Source organism: Oryx dammah, unplaced genomic scaffold (assembly GCF_014754425.2).
Source record: "Oryx dammah isolate SB20612 unplaced genomic scaffold, SCBI_Odam_1.1 HiC_scaffold_23, whole genome shotgun sequence".
Classification (NCBI taxonomy): domain Eukaryota; kingdom Metazoa; phylum Chordata; class Mammalia; order Artiodactyla; family Bovidae; genus Oryx; species Oryx dammah.
Window position 1 is genome coordinate 117,227,608 of NW_024070207.1, and position 19,899 is coordinate 117,247,506.

At 39.3% G+C, this 19,899-nt stretch overlaps 1 protein-coding gene across 2 annotated transcripts in view; it reads right to left on the reverse strand.

Annotated features, from left to right (window-relative positions):
• The window catches only part of REPS2 (RALBP1 associated Eps domain containing 2), a 251,685-nt gene that overhangs the window by 120,181 nt on the left and 111,605 nt on the right, over positions 1-19,899 (reverse strand). For both annotated transcript variants that reach the window (XM_040266555.1, XM_040266554.1), the window contains exons 7-8: positions 12,458-12,521; positions 10,347-10,489 (exon numbers count right to left, since the gene is read on the reverse strand). In XM_040266555.1, coding sequence (XP_040122489.1) covers positions 10,347-10,489; positions 12,458-12,521 — 207 coding nt within the window. The remainder of the gene's footprint in view (positions 1-10,346; positions 10,490-12,457; positions 12,522-19,899) is intronic.

Genomic DNA, 19,899 nt, shown 5'->3' on the forward strand with positions numbered 1-19,899 from the left:
GTGCCCTTAGCTCACCCTTCACATTTAAGTGCAAACATTTAAGGAAGTCCTCCCTAAAGTCATCCATTCTCCAACTGTCTCTAAGTCCTATGATGGTAAGAACTCTCTTTTATATAGCACGCTGACCACAGAGAATAACACAGTGCCTCTGACATAGGACATAACCAGTAGGTACTTTTAACAAATTATAGGCTAAAAATCTATACCAAAATCCACCCAGTCACCTAGACATAAAAATATCCAAAAGCCCATGAGTAAGCCACTAAATAATCCAAAGTCTCCTTCCAATTCTGCCTGTTAATTTTCACTGTTGGCAGACAGCAGGGAATGAGATACAACAATTCTTGTTTTGTTACTTTATTGAAAACAAGTTTACATATTTATGAATGCACAATGGTATCAACCAAATTTACACTCTTCACCAATGTTATTGAAGACTGGATTAATTTGTTTTAAAGACCAAATCGAGATCAATTTGAAAATTTTTGAAACAAGAGCTAAGTTTTTTAAAAATTTTAATTTGGTCTCATAAAAATGAACCCTCAAAATGAATAGGACCAGTCATATTTTTCAAAGTCTAAAAGCATAGAGAAGACCTCAATAGTTCTGGCCATTTTCTTGAATCAAATACAAAAATAAACAAGGGTGATAAACCATTTAAAAGTTAACTACTAAACTCTTCAGTTCAGTTGCTCAGTGGTGTCCGACTTTTTGCGACCCCATGAATCGCAGCACACCAGGCCTTCCTGTCCATCACCATCTCCCGGAGTTCACTCAGACTCATGTCCATCGAGTCAGTGATGCCATCCAACCATCTCATCCTCTGTCGTCCCCTTCTCCTCCTGCCCCCAATCCCTCCCAGCATCAGAGTCTTTTCGAATGAGTCAAGTCTTCGCATGAGGTGGCCAAAGTACTGGAGTTTCAGCTTTAGCATCATTCCTTCCAAAGAAATCCCAGGGTTCATCTCCTTCAGAATGGACTGGTTGGATCTCCTCGCAGTCCAAGTGACTCTTAAGAGTCTTCTCCAGCACCACAGTTCAAAAGCATCAACTCTCACATCCATACATGACCACTGGAAAAACCATAGCCTTGACTAGACTCTTACGATTTACCTAAAATATATTTACTATCACTATGTTTGATGGGGTTTTATGAGGTCTCTCATGATTTTTGCTAGGACTATATAATTATTATTTAAGATTAATACCACAAACTGAAAATGATGGGTAATTTTTATTTAATTGAAGGGTATGTGATAGATTCTTCCATTTTTTCTATATAAATGCATGCTCCATAAAAGGTCACAAACAAATTGGTGTGTGGCGGAGGGGTTCAAACAAGGAGTCATGACACTTGGCCTAGGTTCCATGGCCACATGACATAAAAACAAGGAAACCGCATTCATCAAAACCCCAAAATGGAAGATGGTGGAGGAATAGGACGGGGAGACCACTTTCTCCCCCACAAATTCATCAAAAGAGCATTTGAACGCTGAGCAAATTCCACAAAACAACTTCTGAACGCTGGCAGAGGACACCAGGCACCCAGAAAGGCAGCCCATTGTCTTCAAAAGGAGGTAGGACAAAATATAAAAGATAAAAAGAGAGACAAAAAAGTTAGGGATGGAGACCCATCTCGGGGAGGGAGCCATAAAAGAGAAGTTTCCAAACACCAGGAAACCCTCTCACCGGCGGGTCTGTGGGGAGTTTTGGAATCTCAGAGGGCAACATAACTGGGAGGAAAAAATAAATATAAACCCACAGATTATGCGCCTAACTGCAACTCCCAGTGGAGAAGTAGCATAGACGCTTGCGTCTGCCACCAGCAAGCGGGGGCTGAACAGGCAGGCACGGGCTGCAGTGCTTAGGGTAAGGACTGGGCCTGAATGCTCTGAGGGCAATCTGAGGGAACTAACATGAGATAGCAACCCAAACTGTGGGATAGCCAGAGAGAGAGAAGAAAAAAAAAAGAGAGAGAGAGAGAGAACTTTCCCAGAAAAAGTTCTAACCTAAGGCACTGCCGGGCCCACTCACAAAACAAAGAACTGAGCAAATACCAGAGGAGGGCTAGCCAGCAGTGGACTGGCCCATCCCCCACCAGAGGCAGGGAGGCAGGCGGGTGCCAGCCAGAGCCAGAAGGAAAGGGGCAAACTCGGCCCCAGAGACAGCATCCTCTATCAAACTGCAAATAGGCTCCCAGTTGCTAACCAAGTCTACCTGGGATCCTGGACGGTTGACATCCACCAGGAGGGTCGCAGCCAGAGCTAAGCTCCCCAGAGGAGACACACAGCACACCTGCGACAGCACTCCAGCTGCGCACTGGGAAACTGAGTGGCCAGGACCGGGGAGGTGATAAGATGCACCACCCCACCTGGGGAGAGTGCACTCGCCAAGCACCTGGTCACCTGAGCTGCTCAGACCTGGGAAGGACACAAAATGCAGGCCCAACCGAGTCTGTGCCTTTGTGGAGTACCCAAGTACCTGAAACTGAGCAGCTTAGACCTGGGAAGTGCACACAACCCAGGGCCCACCTTAGATAGTTCGCCTGCAGAGCAACCTGGAGCTTCAGCAGTGTAGACCAGGAAAGCACACATGCTGTGAGCAGGGGCAAACACAGTGTGGCCCAGGCACTGTGAGCATTCCTCACATATGCCAGTGATATTTGTCTGCAGTGTTCCTCCCTCCCCACAGCACAATTGAACAAGTGAGCCTATATAAATGACCACCTTTGTCCCCTTGTGTCAGGGTGGAAGTGAGATACTGAAGAGACTTGGAGACTTGCAAACAGAGGAAACCAAAAAAAAAAAAAACCAAAGAAAAGGGAACCGCTTTGGAAGTGACAGGTGCAACAGATTAAAACCCTGTAGTTAGCACTGGCTACATTGGAAGGGATCTATAGACCTTGAGAAGAAGTAAGCTGGAGCAAGGAACTATCTGAAACTGAACTGACCCCACACTGCCCTCAACAGCTCCAGAGAAATTCTTAGATATATTTTACTATTATCATTTTTTAATTTTCTTAATTTTTTTAGTTTTAAGTTTTTTATTATTCCTTTCATTTTCATTTTTAAAACCTACTATTACCTTGCAAAAAAAGACTATTTTTAAAGCAAATTTCATATTTTCTTATAATTTTTGCAATTTTTTTTAATACTGTATTTTTGAGAGTCTACCCTCTACTCTAGATTTTAAATCTTTGCTTTTTGGTATTTGTTATTAATTCTGTACCTTTAAGAATCCAATCTTCAGTAACCATTTTTACTCAGGAGTGTGATTACTGGCCTGATTGCTCTCTCCCCTTTTGACTCTCCTTTTTCTCCCCCAGGTCACCTCTGTCTCCTCCCTCCCTCTTCTCTTCTCTACCCAACTCTGTGGAATCTCTTTGGGTATTCTGGGCTGTGGAGAACACTTATGGAACTGATCAAAGGCTAGATTGGTCTCTCTCCTTTTGACTCCCCCTCCTCTCCTCGTGGTCACCTCTATCTCCTTCCTCCCTCTTCTCTTCTCTGTGGAACTCCATGAACCTCTCTGAGTGTTCCAGACTGTGGAGCGCAAATAGGGCATTGATTACTGGCTAGACTGCTCTCTCCCCTTTTAATTCAACCTCTTCTCCTCCTGGTCACCTCTATCTCCCTCCTCCTTCTTCTTTCAAGAAGAAGAAGACAGAAAGAAAGGCCATGAGAAAATACTCGAAGAGATAATAGTTGAAAACTTCCTTAAAATGTGGAAGGAAATAGCCACCCAAGTCCAAGAAACCCAGAGAGTCCCAAACAGGATAAACCCAAGGCGAAACACCCCAAGACACATATTAATCAAATTAATGAAGATCAAACACAAAGAACAAATATTAAAAGCAGCAAGGGAAAAACAACAAATAACTCACAAGGGTATCCCCATAAGGATAACAGCTAATCTTTCAACAGAAACTCTTCAAGCCAGAAGGGAATGGCAGGACATACTTAAAGTGATGAAACAGAAAAACCTACAACTCAGATTACTGTACCCAGCAAGGCTCTCATTCAAATATGAAGGAGAAATCAAAAGCTTTATAGACAAGCAAAAGCTGAGAGAATTCAGCACCACCAAACCAGCTCTTAAACAAATGCTAAAGGATCTTCTCTAGATAGGAAACACAGAAAAGGTTTATAAACTCAAATCCAAAACAACAAAGTAAATGGCAACGGGATCATACTTATCAATAATTAGCTTAAATGTAAATGAGTTGAATGCCCCAACCAAAAGACAAAGACTGGCTGAATGGATACAAAAATAAGACCCCTATATAGGCTGTCTACAAGAGACCCACCTCAAACTTAGGGACACATACAGACTGAAAGTGAAGGGCTGGAAAAAGATATTTCATGCAAATGGAGACCAAAAGAAAGCAGGAGTAGCAATACTCATATCAAATAAAATAGATTTTTATATAAAGGCCATGAAAGGAGACATAGAAGGACACTACATAATGATCAAAGGATCAATCCAAGAAGAAGATATAACAATTAGAAATATATATACACCCAACATAGGAGCACTGCAGTATGTAAGGCAAATGCTAACAAGTATGAAAGGGGAAATTAACAGTAACACAATAATAGTGGGAAATTTTAATACCCCACTCACACCTATGCATAGATCAACTAAACAGAAAATTAGTAAGGAAACACAAACTTTAAATGATACAATGGACCAGTTAGACCTGATTGATAGCTACAGGACATTTCACCCCAAAACAATGAATTTCACCTTTTTCTCAATGCACACGGAACCTTCTCCAGGATAGATCACATCCTGGACCATAAATCTAGCCTTGGTAAATTCAAAAAAATTGAAATCATCTCAAGCATCTTTTCTGATCACAATGTGGTAAGATTAGATGTCAACTACAGGAAAAAAAACTATTAAAAATATAAACATAGAGGCTAAACAACACATTTCTGAATAACCAACAAATCACAGAAGAAATCAAAAATGAAATCAAAATATGCATACAAATGAATGAAAATGAAAACACAACAACCCAAAACCTATGGGATTCAGTAAAAGCAGTGCTAAGGGGAAGGTTCATAGCAGTACAAGCCTACCTCAAGAAACAGGAGAGAAATCAAATAAATAACCTAACTTTACACCTAATACAACTAGAAAAAGAAGAAATGAAGCACCCCAGGGGTTAGTAGAAGGAAAGAAATCATAAAAATTAGGGCAGAAATAAATGCAAAAGAAACAAAGGAGACCATAGCCAAAATCAACAAAGCCAAAAGCTGGTTCTTTGAGAAGATAAATAAACTAAACAAACCATTAGCCAGACTCAAGAAAAAAAGGGAGAAGAATCAAATCAACAAAATTAGAAGTGAAAATGGAGAAATCACAACAGACAACACAGAAATACAAAGGATCATAAGAGACTACTACCAACAACTATATGCCAATAAAATGGACAACTTGGAAGAAATGGACAAATTCTTAGAAAAGTATAACTTTCCAAAACTGAACCAGGAAGAAACAGAAAATCTTAACATATCTATCACAAGCACAGAAATCGAAACTGTAATCAGATATCTTCTAAAAAACAAAAGCCTAGGACCAGATGGCTTCACAGCTGAATTCTACCAAAAATTTAGAGAAGAGCTAACACCTATCCTACTCAAACTCTTCCAGAAAACTGCAGAGGAAGGTAAACTTTCAAACTCATTCTATGAGGCCACCATAACCCTAACACCAAAACCAGACAGTTCAGTTCAGTTCAGTCACTCAGTCATATCCTACTCTTTGCAACTCCATGAACCACAGCACGCCAGGCTTCCCTGTCCGTCACCAACTCCCGGAGTCCACCCAAACCCATGTCCATCGAGTCGATGATGCCATCCAACCATATCATCCTCTGTCATCCCCCTCTCCTCCTGCCCTCAATCTTTCCCAGCATCAGGGTCTTTTCCAATGAGTCAGCTCTTCACATCAGGTTTGCCAAAGTATTGGAGTTTCAGCCTCAACATCAGTCCTTTCAATGAACATCCATGACTGATCTCGTTTAGGATGGACTGGTTGGATCTCCTTGCAGTCCAAGGGACTCTCAAGAGTCTTCTCCAACACCACAGTTCAAAAGCATCAATTCTTTGACACTCAGCTTTCTTTATAAAAACCAAAGGTGCCACAAAAAAAAGAAAACTACAGGCCAATATCACTGATGAACATAGGTCCAAAAATCGTTACAAACAGATTAGCAAACAGAATCCAACAACATATTAAAAAGATCATACATCATGACCAAGTGGGCTTTATCCCAGGGATGCAAGGATTCATAAATATTCGCAAAGCAATCAATGTGATACACCACATTAACAAATTGAAAGACAAAAACCATATGATTATCTCAATAGATGCAGAGAAAGCCTTTGACAAAATTCAACATTCATTTATGATAAAAAAAAAACCCTCCAGAAAGCAGGCATAGAAGGAACATACCTCAACAGAAAAAAGCCATATATGACAAACCCACAGCAAACATTATCACCAATGGTGAAAAATTGAAAGCATTTCCCCTAAAGTCAGGAACAGGACAAGGATGCCCACTCTCACCACTAGTATTCAACATAGTTTTGGAAGTTTTAGCCACAACAGTCAGAGAAGAAAAAAAATAAATAAAAGGAATCCAGATTGGAAAAGAAGAAGTAAAACTCTTACTATTTGCAGATGACATGATCCTCTACATAGAAAACCCTAAAGACTCCACCAGAAAATTATTAGAGCTGATCAATGAATATAGTAAACTTGCAGGATATAAAATTAACACACAGGAATCCCTTGCATTTCTATACACCAACAATGAGAAAACAGAAAGAGAAATTAAGGAAATAATTCCATTCACCATTGCAATGAAAAGAATAAAATACTTAGGAATAAATCTACCTAAAGAAACAAAAGACGTATACATAGAAAACTATAAAACACTGATGAAAGAAATCAAAGATGACACAAATAGATGCAGAAATATACCATGTTCATGGATCAGAAGAATCAATATAATGAAAATGAGTATACTACCCAAAGCAATCTATAGATTCAATGCAGTCCCTATCAAGCTACCAACAGTTTTTTTCAGAGAACTAGAACGAATAATTTCACAATTTGTATGGAAATACAAAAAACCTCAAATAGCCAAAGCAATCTTGAGACAGAAGAATGGAACTGGAGGAATCAACCTGCCCAACTTCAGGCTATACTACAAAGCATCAGTCATCAAGACAGTGTGGTACTGGCACAAAGACAGAAATATAGATCAATGGAACAAAATAGAAAGCCCAGAGATAAATCCATGCACCTATGGATACCTTATCTTTGACAAAGGAAGCAAGAATATATAATGGAGAAAAGACAATCTATTTAACAAGTGGTACTGGGAAAACTGGTCAACCACTTGTAAAAGAATGAAACTAGAACACTTTCTAACACCATACACAAAAATAAACTCAAAATGGATTTAAGATCTAAATGTAAAATCAGAAACTATAAAACTCCTAGAGGAAAACATAGGCAAAACACTCTCTGACATAAATCACAGCAGTATCTTCTATGACCCAACTCCCAGACTAATGGAAATAAAAACAAAAATAAATAAATGGGACCTAATTAAACTTAAAAGCTTCTGCACAACGAAGGAAACTATAAGCAAGGTGAAAAGACAGCCTTCAGAATGGGAGAAAATAATAACAAATGAAGCAACTGACAAAGAATTAATCTCAAAAATATACAAGCAGCTCCTGCAGCTCAATTCCAGAAAAATAAGTGACCCAATCAAAAAATGGGCCAAAGAACTAAACAGACATTTCTCCAAAGAAGACATACAGATGGCTAACAAACACATGAAAAGATGCTCAACATCACTCATTATCAGAGAAATGTAAATCAAAACCACAATGAGGTACCATCTCATGCCAGTCAGGATGACTGCTATCAAAAAGTCTACAAACAATAAATGCTGGAGAGGGTGAGGAGAGAAAGGAACCCTCTTACACTGTTGGTGGGAATGCAAACTAGTACAGCCACTATGGAGAACAGTGTGGGATTCCAGCAATCCCACTGCTAGGCATACACTCCAAGGAAACCAGAATTGAAAGGGACATGTGTACCCCAATGTTCATCACAGCACTGTTTATAATAGCCAGGACATGGAAGCAACCTAGATGTCCATTGGCAGATGAATGGATAAGAAAGCTGTGGTACATATACAAAATGGAATATTACTCAGCTATTAAAAAGAATGCATTTGAATCAGTTCTAATGAGGTGGATGAAACTAGAGCCTATTATACAGAGCAAAGTAAGTCAGAAAGAAAAACACCAATACAGTGTATTAACACATATATATGGAATTTCAAAAGATGGTAATGATGACCATATATGCGAGACAGCAAAAGAAACACAGATGTAAAGAACAGACTTTTGGACTCTGTGGGAGAAGGCGAGGGTGGAATGATTTGAGAGAATAGCATTGAAACATGTATATTATCATATGTGAAACAGATCACCAGTCTAGGTTCAATTCATGAGACAAGGTGCTCAGGGCTGGTGCACTGGGATGACCCTGAGGGATGGGATGGGGAGGGAGGTGGGTGGGAGGGTCAGGATGGGGAACACATGTACACCCATGGCTGATTCATATGAATGTATGGCAAAAACCACCACAATACTGTAAAGTAATTAGCCTCCAATTAAAATAAAGAAAAAAAAAAACAAAATGGAATGAGAGAGGGGAGAGTGAGACAGAGAAAGGGACATAGAGAGAGACACTGAAGAGGAAATACAGCAGTGTATCATGCTGCTCACTTGCAAACTAGCTCCTAGGGACTCCTGACAGTCTCCCCAAGCCTGTAAGGAAAGGGAGCAGGCTGGAGTTACAGTCCGCTGGTGTCAGAAAGCAGCTGCTATAAGCAAAGTCCAAGTTCTGAAATATGTAGTTGCATTTGCTCTGTGAACCCTCCCCTTCATACATTTTCTGAGAACCTCTGGGCATGATCCTGTGGGTCATGCTTCCTCCAATTTTTCTACCTGTCCCTGGCACCAGACACTCTTCCCTTTGGTTGAGCCTCCACCAAATAGTACCTACCACAGAATGACAGACTTTTTATTAATATTTAAGAGTCAGTGATCTCAAGACTGATTTAGATAAGTAACTGGTCACTTTGAATCTCATGCCTTTATGAGGAGGGGACAAGACAAGATAATCTAAGACCTCTTCCAGATCTAACCACAAAATTTATGCTCTATTAAGGACTAATCACATTTTCTTTAGACACTGGTTCCCTCTTGCCAATAATCATCAATGACTAAGCTATCATGTTTTAGAGATCCTCCATAAAAAGTGAGAATTGCTATTGAAACCACCAGCTGTTTCTGGACAGCTGTTTCTTTCAAAGGAAGCTATACTTCTGTGAGTAATAGAATTCACATCAGAAATCAGCCCACTGCCTTTGAATGGTCAAAAGACACTACTAATTTTTTCAATCTTCCAAAGAATACAAATGTTGGACTCACCGTAACTCTTTCCTCTCCAGAGAATTGGGCATTGCTGTTAATTAATGAAAAAGACAAAGAGATTCTATTCCAACTTTCTGGCATGCTAGAATGTTCTGTTTCTTTCATCTGATTACAGTTATATGGGTGGATACATATGAAAAACTTAAGTGTACCTTTAAGATTACAGCCTTTCATACATTTTACTGTGTGGAATTTTTAAACTTTTTCATTAGGTACAAGAATCCTAGTCCATTCCATTACCTAAGGTCACTTGGGGACACCAGAATTGGCCTGAAGATGCCAAGTCAGCACTGGCTCTAAAGGTAGATCTTCCTCTTCATGTTTTTATCAGTTGGGGGTTCAGGAATTGCCTGGTCCACAATTTTTATGAAAGATGCAAAGAGCTGACTCATTTGAAAACACTCTGATGCTGGGAAAGATTGAGGGCAGGAGGAGAAGGGGACAACAGAGGATGAGATAGTTGGATGGCATCACCGACTCAATAAATATGAGTTTGAGTGTGCTCCGGGAGTTGGTGTTGGACAGGGAGGCCTGGCATGCTGTAGCTCATGGGGTCATAAAGAGTCGGACATGACTGAGCGACTAAACTGAACTGAAGTGACCTTGGTTTAAATCCATCCAGACAGTACTCACACTTACCCAGATCATCCCTATGACTCACATGAAAAGTTGTGAGTTTAATATCAGTTAAAGACAGTAACTATAGATACAAAGAACTCCTCAAAGTATATGGACATCATCTTAAAAAATAAAAGTTTCTTATAAGGTCAGGATGGGAAACACCTAAGGTTTGGGATTTATGACCAGGCCTTACCTGCTTGCAGGTACTCTGGCTGCAGAGTTGGAGGCAGGCCCTCAGGCAGTGGGTAGCCGTTCTTTCGGGCCACAATGAGGTGAAATGCAGCACAGAACTCTGGCAGAGTCAGGGCTCCATCGCAGTCGGCATCACTCAGTTCCCTAAATACAGCAGATATCATGAGCGCCTAACATGGGGCTCAGAGGGAAAGTTGCTCAGCCTCAAACATGCAAACACAACTCCTAGGCTCCCTGGTCGTGGCCCTGCAGGATCCCCCAAACTCATAAAATCTCAGGAGGCCACAGAGAGGATGAAAAATCAATACCACTAGCATAAGTAGCACTTTATAAATAAAAATTTAAAGTCTTCAAGTTCTCCAGTAGATCTGTTTTTCTAAGAGAATGCACAATCAAAAAAACTATGGGATGAAAAGGAACAGGATGCCCACAATTTCACAGTTAGCTGACACTCATTCAATAAATGCCTGGTGTGAAGTGCCCAAGCCTGGCACCTGAAATAGCTGGAGGAAGGGCTGGCCCTGCCCTTTCACCAGTGTCCTGGCCATTACTCAATTACCCAAACTCAGATACAAGCACTTCATTTTTCAGCTTTAAGGAAAAACCTTGAACTTTTCAAGTCACACAAATGTTGTATCAAAAATTTGCTTGAAAATTCTCTCCTGGAAAAATACAAATAAGCTCAGTAAATACTTGTTGAATTATGTTTTCAGATAAAAATAGCAACTAGGGAAGGCTGGAACCAGATGAGATGAAAGTAAGAAAGGGAGAGGCTTGAAAAGGCTTATCTTTGCTTCAGTCATTGTTTTCCACTGAAAAGCAGAGACCTATTTGCCAAAACAACTAAGACCCCATAAGCTCAACCAGTCTCTTAGGCATACAGAGACAAATATGCCTGTGTTAGGACAAGCAGAGAGAGAAGGCATATTTTTTTCTACTTGAAAGAAAAACCATGGAAGGTAAGCTCTGGAACTTTCCTTTGGAACCTCACATCCACCTCTCCTTGGAATATTCAGAAAATACCAGCCCCCGAGGGTAAGGAACCAGGGAATTTTTTTTAAATGATAGGTGGAGAGAAGCCCACGAAGCTTCTGTGGATACATTTCAACAAAAAGATAGGAACCCTCATGCCGATAATGTTAAGACTGGGAATTCTGCCGAAACAGACTGTATTCTTTACAAAATGATAAATTCTTTTTTCCCAAGCTTTAAAGCCTAATAAGGTTTGCCATTTTTCTTTAATGTTAGAATATATTGCTGAAGAACCGAAAGCCAGCTCAGGATCCCAGATACAGTAGCATTTACAAGTGTCAATGGAATAGTTTTTCAATATGATGCACAAAACATGACAAGCAATTTTAAATCCTACTATAATTTTTTATAAATCCTCATTTTAAAAGTTTTACATAAATATTCCAGTACTTTAATTATATATTTATAGCAGCATGGCCTCCCACTCAGTCTCGAGGAAGAACAGCCCACACGCAGCCAGGTGCTTATAGAGGCACCAAATGCTTTCATAAAAGCAAAGAGAGCCATCTGGACCAGGCTGTGAAGCCCTTCTGGAGCCAGGGATGCAGCTGGCACGACAGCAAGGTACAGAGTGCACCATAGCTGCAAGTCTGAGCCAGGGTCCAGCTGATAAACACAAGCCAAATTTATGAAACTCAGAGGCAGCAAGAATAGTCAAATTTAACTTAATTCCAAAATATCTGTGGACCTTCTGTTCACCTGGCCTCATAAAATATTATAAAGAATAGCTTTTCAAGGTTTTTTAGTTATGTGCAGCACATGAAGTAGAAAAATCTGAAAATACACAAGGTGGAAATTCTCATAAGCTCACACAACTGCTTATATTGAAAAGGCATCTAGGTGAGGATACTAATCAGGAAATTACTTTTTAAATAAGCAAAACAGTGAATAATACATTCCGGACACTATTCATTGCACTTTTCATATAATAATTTAATCTTCACAGCAACAATAATTTAAGTTCTATTATTAGGTTGTTTTTTAAAAATTCAAAACATTATTGCTTTAAAATGCAAAAGTAGGAGCTAAGGGATAGCTATGGATAACAGTATGAAACTACAAGGCATTAATTGTACTTACCATATATAGGAGAGTTCTGGAATGGAAAGTTTTGATTTGGTGAAGAAGTTTTTGGCAACAGAACCTGTCAAGAGCCATTGTTTAAATAAATCATTAATTACTTACCTAGAACAGCTTTTTTATTTATGTACAGATGAATTACCAGTTTTTTCATTCAGCCACCCCTACCATATAACAACCACAAACATAACAATTATTCATCAAAGCAACTACAAATCATGTGGCTAAAAGCAACATACAAACAGCTTTTAAAAGAATATGTAAATCAGAATAGGCAAAAGAAGTAGTGACATAATACTTATTATCACATGAAAAGTATATTATGTTCAGGTTCCTTCTTCATTTTTCTGAAAATCTGCAAAATTTACTAAAAATTTAAAAGATACAAATATCAAAATTTTCAAAATAAAATCTGTCCAGCATTTTAAATGAAAGGGTGTGTGAAAGTAATACACAATCATGGTAGGAAACAAAGCAAAAAGAAGAAAATGAATACCACTAACCTCATCACACTACAGATAAGACAGGCATCATGGGAAAGTGTTTCAGTGAGATTTTAGATCTCTTGGTGGCTCTTCAAGAATTGTATCCAGGAACCTATTACTACTTCCTTTATTCACTGGAAATTCACCAATATCAATGGAAATGATTTCATTCTGCATCTTACATAGCTGCAAGCTCCAACTGCACTTAAAATGTTTAGCCTCAATCCTTACTGAGATTGAAATTTTTATGCTTGCTGCTCTCAAAACAGTTTCACAATTCTAACACAAAAATTAGTCAAGTCAAAGCCCTAAATGCTATTCTTAACTGATAAAGTCAAATGTCTTTCCTTAGTGATTGTAAGTCTTCTAATTGGCCTTAAAACAAAGGATTATAATGGACACTAAAGCAGACTTATTTTCTGTTGATATACAAAAGATCAAAGACAAGTACCCTATAAACAAATGAGCTTCCTCCCCCAGAGCACCCTGGAAATAATGGTGACAGAGGACTGTTGGCCATCCATATAGCCGCCTTGTCAAATGTTTGTCAGAAATGTCTTGAGGGAAATCCCTCATGGTACACTGGGCAAAAATCCACATCATGGGTTCAATCTCTGGTCTGGGAAGATTCCACATGCTGCAGAGGAACTAAGCCCTTGTGCCACAACTACTAAATGCTCGCTCTAGAGTCCATGAGCCACAACTACCGAGCCCACATGCTGTAACTACTGAAGCTCACACACCCTAGAGCTTGTGGTCTGCAACAAGAGAAATGAACACGATTAGAATCCCTGCTCACTGCGAACTAGAGAAAGTCCACAAAGAGCAACAAAAACCCAGCACAGCCATAAATAAATATTTTTTAAAAAGTGTTGAAAGCATATTTGTCAGCTATTTTATAGATATAAAGGCATTCTCTCATTTCATTCTTCTTTTTCCTCACTGATTACCTTTCTTCAAAGCACAATACACTCAAACCCACAGCTAGAGATCTGGCCTGGCTTGGCCTTCACACAGTAGAGAGAGTAGTGGTCATCCCACCCACAGGGAAGCTGACAGCTAACAAGTTTAGAGAGAGGACACTTGAGAAAGCCCAAGTGCTCCCTCCTTTGGTGTGGACAGATGCTCAAACCAGGAGCTGGAACCCACACCCCAGCCTCCTCCCAAGCAATGAAGAAACCCCAAACCAGCCTCCTTTTCATCTTCTCTCCAGTCATTTTCATATCTATGAGACGAACATGAGAGAGAAGAGGTAGAAGGGAGACTTAAAAGCTGTTGGCATTCAAATATTAAAACCATGAATCCAGACTTTTTCTTATAAAAGGGTCTCTCAGCCCAGTATACTACAGCTACACACAGCATTTCCCTTAGAAGAAATGGAGTAGCCCTCATAGTCGGAAAAAAGAATCCAAAATGCAGTACTTGGATGTAATCTCAAAAACAACAGAATAATCTCTGTTTCTAAGGCAAACCATTCAATATCACAGTAATCCAAGCCTATGCCCCAACCAGTAATGCTCAAGAAGCTGAAGTTGAATGGTACTATGAAGACCTACAAGACCTTTTAGAACTAACACCTAAAAAAGATGTCCTTTTCATTATAGGGGACTGGAATGAAAAGGAGGAAGTCAAGAGACACCTGGAGCAACAGGCAAATTTGGCCTTGGAGTACAAAACTAAGCAGATCAAAGGCTAACAGAGTTTTACCAAGAGAACACACTGGTTATAGCAAGTGCCCTCTTCCAACAACAAAAGAGAAGACTCTACAAATGGACATCACCAGATGGCAAACAGCAAAATCAGATTGATTATATTCTTTGCAGCCAAAGATGGAGAAACTCTACACAGTCAGCAAAAGCAAGACCAGGAGCTGACTATGGCTCAGATCATGAACTCATTACAAAATTCAGACTTAAATTGAAGAAAGTAAGGAAAACCACTAGACTATTCAGGTAATACCTAAATAAAATCCCTTACGATTATACAGTAGAAATGACAAATAGATTCAAGGGATTAGATCTGATACAGTGCCTGAAGAACTATGGATGGAGGTTCATGACATTGAAGACAGGAGGCAGTGATCAAGACCATCCACAAGAAAAAGAAAAGCAAAACAGCAAAATGGTTGTCTGAGGAGGCCTTACAAATAGCTGAGAAAAGAAGAGAAGCTAAAGGCAAAGGAGAAAAGGAAAGATATACCCATTTGAATGCAGAGTTCCAAAGAATAACAAGGAGAGATAAGAAAGTGTTCCTCAGTGATCAATGCAAAGAAAGGAAGGAAAACAATAGAACGGGAAAGACTAGAGCTCTCTTCAAGAAAATTAGAGATACCAAGGGAACATTTCATGCAAAGATGGGCACAATAAAGGACAGAAACAGTAAGGACCTAACAGAAGGAGAAGATATTAAGAACAGGTGGCAAGAATACACAGAAGAACTATACAAAAAAGATCCTAATGACCCAGATAACCATGATGGTGTGGGCACTCACCTAGAGTGAGGCATCCTAGAGTGAGAAGTCAAGTGGGCCTTAAGAAGCATCACTACGAACAAAGCTAGTGGAGGCGATGGAATTCCAGTTGAGCTATTTCAAATCCTAAAAGATGATGCTATGAAAGTGCTATATTCAATATGCCAGGAAATTTGGAAAACTCAACAGTGGCCACAGGACTGGAAAAGGTCAGTTTTCATTCCAATCCCAAAGAAAGGCAATGCCAAAGAATGTGCAAACTACCACACAATTGCACTCACATGCCAGCAAAGTAATGCTCAAAATCCTCCAGGCTTCAACAGTATATGAACCGTGAACTTCCAGATGTTCAAGCTGGATTTAGAAAAGGCAGAGGAACCAGAGATCAAATTGCCAACATCTGCTGGATCACTGAAAAAGCAATAGAGTTCCAGAAAAACATCTACTTCTGCTTTATTGACTACACCAAAGCCTCTGACTGTGTGGATCACAACACACTGTGGAAAATTCTTCAAGAGATGGGAATACCAGACCACCTGATCTGCCTCCTGAGAAATCTGTATGCAGGTCAAGAAGCAACAGAACTGGACATGGAACAACAGACTGGTTCCAAATCGGGAAAGGAGTATGTTAAGGCTGTATACTGTCATCCTGCTTATGTAACTTATATGCAGAGTACATCATGCAAAATGCCAGGCTGGATGAAGCACAAGCTGTAATCAAGATTGCCAGGAGAAATATCAATAACCTCAGATATGCAGATGACACTACCCTTATGGCAGAAAGCAAAGTACTAAAGAGCCTCCCGATGAAAGTGAGAGAGAAGAATTTAAAAGTTAGCTTAAAACTCAACATTCAAAAAACTAAGATCATGGCATCCAGTCCCATCACTTCATGGCAAATAGATGGGGAAACAATGGAAACAGTGGCAGATTTTATTTTCTTGGGCTCCAAAATTACTGCAGATGGTGACTACAGCCATAAAATTAAAAGACGCTTGCTCCTTGGAAGAAAAGTTATGACCAACCAAGACAGCATATTAAAAAGCAGAGACATTACTTTGCCAACAAAGGTCAGTCTAGTCAAAGCTATGGTTTTTCCAGTAGTCATGTATGAACGTGAGAATTGGACTATAAAGAAAGCTGAGCATCAAAGAATTGATGCTTTTGAACTGTGGTGTTGGAGAAGACTCTTGAGAGTCCCTTGGACAGCAAGGAGATCCAACCAGTCAATCCTAAGGGAAATCAGTCCTGAATATTCTTTGGAAAGACTGATGCTGAAGCTGAAACTCCAATACTTTGGGCACCTGACATGAAGAGCTGACTCATTTGAAAAGACCCTGATGCTGGGAAAGATTGAAGATGGGAGGAGAAGGGGATGACTGAGATGGGTGGACAGCATTACTGACTCGATGGACATGAGTCTGAGTAAGCTCCAGGAGTTGGTTATGGACAGGGAAGCCTGGCACGCTGCAGTCCATGGGGTCGCAAAGAGTTCGACATGACTGAACTGAAGTGACACACAACATTGATCCATCAGTGACCAAATTTTAACACATCCAATATACAGAGACATAAAAAAAAAAACAAAAAAACAAAGACCAGTAACCATTATAAGCCTCACAGGTGGTTCAACAGGAAAGAACCCACTTGCCAATGCAGGAGACACAAGAGACCCAGGTTGGATCCCTGGGTTGGGAAGATCCCTTGAAGGAGAGAACAGCAAACCACTGCAGTGTCCTTGCCTGGAAAATTCCATGAACGGAGGAGCCTGGTGGGCTACAGTTCATGGGGTCACAAAGAGTTGGACATGACTGAGCGACTAACATTTCATTTCATTTCTCAGAATTAAGATCCCACATGAAAGAAAGAGAAAAAGGGAGAGAGAAAGGGAAGGAGGGAGAGAAGAAGGAAGGAAGAAAACTATGATATAAGGAATTGTCTGGCAGTCCAGTGGCTAAGATTCTGTGCTTTCACTGCTGGAGGCCCAGGTTCAACCTCTGTTTTGGGAACTAAGATCCCACAAGCCAAAAATAATAATAATAAAACTATAATATATATTCCATATATATTCCTGCTTAGAGGCAAATAAACACATTTTCATAACCTTGAATTAAGCACTGATTTTTTTAGATATGATTGTCATGCAAGCAACAAAAAAAAATAATCTGGACATCAAAATTAAACTTTTTTGCTTTGCAAGACACCATCAGAAAAATAAAAGGACAAGCCACAGACTAGGGAAAAAATATTTTCAAATCATATATCTAGAGAATTTGTATCTAGAATAGAGAACTCTTACCACCCAACAATTTTTTTAAATGGCAAAGGTGGGACTTCCCTGGTGGTCCAGTGGTATAGAGTCTATGCTTCCACACTGAGGAACACGGATTTGTCCCCTGGCTGGGGAATGAAGACATCATATGCTGCGAGGTATGGCCAAAAACTAAGAAAAATTTTAAATACAGAAAAGGATTTGAATAGGCATTTCTCCAAAGAAGATATACAAATGGCCAATAAGAGCATAAAAAGATGGTCAATGTCATTCTTCATCTACAAAGAGATATCACTTCACATTCACTAAGGTGGATTCAACCAAAAGATAGTAACAAGTGTTGGCAAGGATGTGGAGTAATTAGAACCCTTAGACACTGCTAGTGGCAATGTAAAGTGGTGCAGTCACTTTGGAAAATAGTCTGACTGGTTCTCAAAAGGTTAAATATAGAGTTATCATATAAGCCAGATATTCTACTCTTAGGTATATATCCAAGAGAGACAAAAACATACATCTACACAAAAACATGTACACAAATGTTCAGAGCAGCATGATTCCTGATAGCCAAAAAGAGAAAACAACCCAAAAGTCAATCAAATGATGAAAAGATAAATAAAATATGGTCTATCCATACAATGGAATGATAATGGAGTGAAGTTCTGGTATATACCACAGCATGGATGAACCTTAAAAACATGCTACGTAAAAGAGGTCACACACCAAAAAACACATATTACACAATTTCATTTATATGAACAGCCCAGAACTGGCAACTCTACAGACAGAGAAAGTAGTTTAAAATGGTAACCTAAGGCTAAGGGATGGGTGGTAGGGAAAGCAGGAATGGGAAATAAATACTAGTAAGTAGGTGGTTTGGGGGAAGTGTTCTAAATCTATTGTTCTTCAGTTAAGTCATATCTGATTCTTTACTACCCCATGGACTGCAGCATGTCAGACTCCTCTATCCTCCACTATCTCCCAGAGTTCTACATCTAGATTGTGACTATACTAAAAACATTGAATAGTACACTTTAAATGGATGAATCTTACAGTATGTAGACTTAAAGTGTTTTTTAAAAGGGGCCATTAATTGATTGCAATGTATGAACCTCTCCTGCCCTTGATCAAACTAAAATTTTGAAAACGCAGTTGCGAGACAATCAGGGAAATCTGAGCAAGACTTGATATTAAGCAATTTGTGGGTTATTTTGTGGTTTTTTTAAAATGTGCCAATGAGTTGTGGTTATGTTTTTAATAGTGGTCTTATCTTTACAGATACATCCTGAAATATTTTCAAATGAAATGGTCTGGAAATTGCTTCAAAACCATCAAGGCTCAGAGAGGCTGTAGATAAAAACAAATTGTGAGAGCTGAGTGGTAAGTATATAGAGGTTTGTTATACTGGCCACTAGAGCTGTGTTTGCATTTGAAACTCTATGAGATATAAAGGTTTAAAAGAAAATAAAAACATTCCTAACAAGTACCTATTTTCATTTGGCTAAATATCTGTATATACATTGTGAAGAAACTCATTTAAGCAGTGTATAAAATGAACTTGTGGTCAATACACGAAATCTGGGTTTCTGGTTTTTTTTAAATCATTTGTCAACATTAATTTGTTGTATCTACAACATTCTGCCTTCAAATAAAGCCACTACTACCAATCAGACAATGATATCTGTGTTTATACAGGTATATTCCAACTACACACCATGTCAGGAGAGAAAATTAATTTTAGTCCACACTGCAATGTGTCAGGTAACAACTATCAAGGACATACTGTCATTCTTCACAATTGAAGTATAAAAACAACGTTTTATGAATTTTTCTTCCAGACTCTACTTTTCAGCTTGTTTAGTCTTCAGCCAGGTGAAATATAGGCACGTAGGAACAAAATCAATTCCTCTCAGCTTGAATTTTGCATGAGAACTCAACAGGAATATATATTTCTGAAGATACTACAGAAGAACTAATATATGGACATAAAAATGCTGGCTAATTTTCCAACAAATTTTTTTCTCTCAGAAAAACCAGAGAAAGACTGGAGTCAAAGAAAATGAGCATGAACTTGAACTCTAAGGTGTATATAGCATAAGGAGAACTGTGACAGCAACTCATTGGGAGGCTACACTATGTCCTTGCTCTAATACCAACATAATGAGTAGGCAATTAAAGGTGTCACCTTGGTGTAACACTCATTTCCAGAACTGCTC